This window comes from Antrostomus carolinensis, unplaced genomic scaffold (assembly GCF_000700745.2).
Source record: "Antrostomus carolinensis isolate BGI_N321 unplaced genomic scaffold, ASM70074v2 scaffold34933, whole genome shotgun sequence".
NCBI lineage: Eukaryota > Metazoa > Chordata > Aves > Caprimulgiformes > Caprimulgidae > Antrostomus > Antrostomus carolinensis.
The window spans coordinates 1-4257 of NW_010306463.1; the positions used below are offsets into that span (position 1 = coordinate 1).

The 4257-nt window shown below is 57.1% G+C and overlaps 1 protein-coding gene across 1 annotated transcript in view; it reads left to right on the forward strand.

Annotated features, from left to right (window-relative positions):
- Positions 1 to 1023: 1023 nt before the first annotated feature.
- The window catches only part of LOC104522774 (uncharacterized), a gene marked incomplete at its 3' end in the record, with an annotated part of 3610 nt that continues 376 nt past the window's right edge, over positions 1024 to 4257 (forward strand). Inside the window, exons 1-9 of the mRNA XM_029084308.1 lie at positions 1024 to 1250; positions 2009 to 2148; positions 2247 to 2532; positions 2620 to 2780; positions 3063 to 3348; positions 3429 to 3558; positions 3590 to 3635; positions 3679 to 3964; positions 4050 to 4210. Coding sequence (XP_028940141.1) covers positions 1024 to 1250; positions 2009 to 2148; positions 2247 to 2532; positions 2620 to 2780; positions 3063 to 3348; positions 3429 to 3558; positions 3590 to 3635; positions 3679 to 3964; positions 4050 to 4210 — 1723 coding nt within the window. The remainder of the gene's footprint in view (positions 1251 to 2008; positions 2149 to 2246; positions 2533 to 2619; positions 2781 to 3062; positions 3349 to 3428; positions 3559 to 3589; positions 3636 to 3678; positions 3965 to 4049; positions 4211 to 4257) is intronic.

The following is a 4257-nucleotide window of genomic DNA, read 5'->3' on the forward strand; positions in this document are numbered from 1 at the left end:
CCCCCCAGCACCCAACTCTCCAGCAGGGTCACCTCCTTCTCCATCAAACTGGTTTGGGTGGTGTGTCCCCCCCACCAAAACCAGTTTGATTCTCACCCACCAGCACCACTTCAACAACCAAACCCAGTAAAGCTGGAGTAGAAACCGGTTTCCAACTGGAGAACATCACGCCCCAGTTCCCTCCTGATACTGGGATGGGTTGTCCCCTCCTTGGCTCGGTGTCTCCTACAGTCCCAGAAGGTCACGTTGAACCAAATCACGTTGCCAAAACTCTGTTTAAACATTAACTGGTGGAGATGATGGTGGAACCAGGACAAACCTTCAACGTTCAACCTTCATCCCACCTCCTTCCTTGGAAGATATCCCAGCTCCCGGCACGGATCACGGCACAGGCGGTGAAGATCAAGGGTTGACCACAACACCAGAGGTTTCCTCCTCATCTTCTACCCTTCAGCTCTTCCCAACGACGTGAGGGTGACGGTGAAGATCAAGGGTTGACCACAACACCAGAGGTTTCCTCTTCATCTTCTACCCTTCAGCTCTTCCCAACGACGTGAGGGTGACGGTGAAGATCAAGGGTTGACCACAACACCAGAGGTTTCCTCTTCATCTTCTACCCTTCAGCTCTTCCCAACGACCTGACGGTGACGGTGAAGTTGTGCCGGTAGTTGGAGCATCGAGAAGACACCAGTGAGGGCTCCTCAACCTGGTGGGTCTTATGGTACAACCAAGGAACTGGTTGTCCCCAACCATCAGGTCCTTATTTCTCCACCACCACCACATCATGACCCTGCCCTGGGCTTTGCTCCTTCTCGGTGAGATCCTGGCACAGGATGTGACCAACCAAAACTGTCTCATCCCACCATCTGGTGAGTCCCAACCTTTCACCATCCCTTAGGGTGACACCTGGTGAGACAACCTCACCAAGACACCACGGTGATGGGTTGATCCATCTCCTTGATAGCTCATAACGCGGCGCTGGGACGCCCGGCCAAGCAGTCCACCATCTTCCCCAACATCAGCATGGCGGCCAATGCGGTTGACGGCAACAGGGACGGGGTTTGGCACCACGGTTCTTGTGCCCGTACGTTGATGGAACGGGAACCGTGGTGGAGCGTGGACCTGGGTGGACGCCGGGCGGTGGCGGCCGTGGTGGTGAAGAACCGACAGGATTGTTGTTGGCAACGGTTACGAGGAGCCCAAGTCCACGTCGGGGACGCGCCGGCCGAGCGCGGGAAAGACAACCCCATGTGAGTCCAAACACCCAAGGGTTGGGTGGTGGCATCATCACCAGGTTGGTGCCACCATCTGCTGAGCTTCTCTTCCTCCATCTCCATAGTTGTAAACCAAGGGTTGGGTGGTGGCATCATCTGAGCTACATCTCTTCTTTCTTCCCGGTTGGGTGGGTGGTGGCATCATCACCATGTTGGTGCCACCATCTCCTGAGCTACATCTCCTCCTCCTTCCTGGTACTTGGAAACCAAGGGTTGGGTGGTGGCATCATCACCATCTCCTGAGCTACATCTCTTCTTCCCAGTTGGGTGGGTGGTGGCATCATCACCAGCACGTTGGTGCCACCATCTCCTGAGCTACATCTCTTCTTCCCAGTTGGGTGGGTGGTGGCATCATCACCAGCACGTTGGTGCCACCATCTCCTGAGCTTCTTGTCTTCCTCCATCTCCATAGTTGTAATCCAAGGGTTGGGTGGTTGCATCAGCACCATCTCCTGAGCTACATCTCTTCCTTCTTCTCAGTTGGGTGGGTGGTGGCATCACCACCACACTGGTGTCACCATCTCCTGGTGCCACCATCTCTTCCTTCTTCCTGGTACTTGAAAACCAAGGGTTGGGTGGTGGCATCACCACCAGGTTGGTTCCACCACCACCACGTTGGTGCCACCATCTCCTGACCTACATCTCTTCCTTCTTCCTGGTTGGGTGTTTGGTGACATCACCACCAGGTTGGTGCCACCATCTCCTGACCTACATCTCCTCCTCCCTCCCGGTAGCTGTGGCACCATCACGGACGCCGGTCCCGGTTCCCTCAGCACCATCTGCTGCCCTGGGCTGTTGGGTCGCTACGTCTCCATCCTCATCCCCGGTCGAGTGGACACGTTGGTGGTGTGTGAGGTGGAGGTGGTGTTGGATGGTTGCATCCCCCTTCCTGGAGGTGAGGAGCTGTGGTGGGTGGGGTGACAATGAGTTGACCAAGAAGTAACCAGCACTGGTGACTTTGGTGAACTCCAGCTCCCAACGTGGCCCGAGGTCGCGCCGTCGCTCAATCCTCAACGCTCAACGTCATCAGCGTGGCCGTCAACGCCGTGGATGGCAACGGTGACACCGACTGGGAACGTGGCTCCTGTTCCCACACAGAGAAGGAGTTGGAACCCTGGTGGCACGTAGACCTGGGTCACCGACACGCCGTCTACGCCGTCACCGTCACCAACCGTGGCGATTGCTGCTGGGAGAGTCTTCTTGGTGCTCAAGTTCATGTTGGTGACTCCTTGGCTGACCATGGCAAACGCAACCCAGTGTGAGTGGGGACCATGGTGAGGTGTCACCCCCACCTTGGTATGAGGTTCTACCACCGGTTGTAACCATTATGGTTCCTTCTTGGCAGTTGTGGGGTCATCTTGGACACCGGTCCTGGTTCCACCACCACCATCTGCTGCAACGGGTTGATGGGTCGTTACATCTCCATCATCATCCCCGGTCGGGAGGATTTCCTGGTCCTCTGCGAGGTGGAGGTGACATCACAGAGCTGTGTCCCCCCTCCTGGTGGTAAGAACCAAAAGATCTCCCCATGGTAGAGACCTGGTGGGTGCTGGATCATTCCCAGCAAGCTCTGACCTCCCTGAGCCATCCTGGAGAGCGTGGTGGTCCTGGGGTGGTGGACAGGGATGTCACACGTGTCCCATGGGACATCAGTTGTGCCGGGACGTGGTATGAGGGGTGAGGAAAGGCCAATCCACAGCTCTAGCTCCATCCCCCCGTGGTGTGATGTCCAACCATGATGGTGAGAACCCAACCTTGGTGTCACCATCTCATGATGTTGTCCCTCAGCTCAAAACTTGGCCCTACGGCGCCCGGTGGCACAATCTTCTTCGGTCAACCGGGTCGGTAACGCCATCAACGCCGTGGATGGGAACAGGGATGGGACCTGGAGACACGGCTCTTGTTCTCAAACCCAGAAGGAACTGGAACCATGGTGGATGGTGGATCTAGGCCGACGTCTCGCCGTGGCAGCCGTGGTGGTGAGGAACCGCTTGGATTGCTGCTGGCACCGCTTGAAAGGTGCCCAGGTCCACGTTGGAGATTCTCTCGCCGGTTACGGGACCAACAACCCCGTGTGAGTGTGGCTCCACCAACCCCACGGCACGCGGTTGCTCATCCTCATCATCCTCATCCTCATCATCTTCATCCCTGCAGATGTGGCACCATCACGGACACCGGTCCCGGTTCCACCAGCACCATCTGCTGCCGTGGGTTACGTGGTCGCTACGTCACCGTCACCATCCCCGGGCGGGAGGAACGGTTGAGTTTGTGTGAGGTGGAGGTGGTGGAGCAAGGTTGTGCCGTGTTACCAGGAGGTGAGTGAGCTCTGGGGACACCAGTGTCACCAGCAACACCGGGAAGGTCTTTAGGTGACGTGTCACCACCATCTTGATTGTCCCCACAGCTCAAAACGTGGCCGTGGGTCGCCCGGCCACTCAATCCTCCATCTTGGACACCAGTAGCGGTGCTGCCAACGCCGTAGATGGGAACAGGGATGGGAACTGGGAACACGGTTCCTGCAGCCACACCACGGAGGAGCTGGAACCCTGGTGGCGCGTGGATCTGGGCCACCAACACAAGGTCTACGCCGTGGTGGTGAAGAACCGTGACGATTGCTGCTGGGAGAGGTTGAAAGGCGCCGAGATCCACGTCGGTGATTCCTTGGTTGATCGTGGACGACGCAACCCGGTGTGAGCTCCAAGAGATGCCACCCATCAGCACACCAGGACCACGCTGGATCATCTCACTCATCTTTCTTCCTTCTTCTCCTGGTAGTTGTGGCATCATCACAGACACCAACCCTGGTTCACTCAACACCATCTGCTGCCACGGTCTTCGCGGTCGTTACGTCTCCATCTTCATCCCCAACCGGGAAGACGCCTTGGTGATGTGTGAGGTGGAGGTGATCCGCCAAGGTTGTGTCCCTCTACCTGGTGGTGAGTCACCACTAAAGCTCCTCAAAACCCTACTGGTGATACCACCA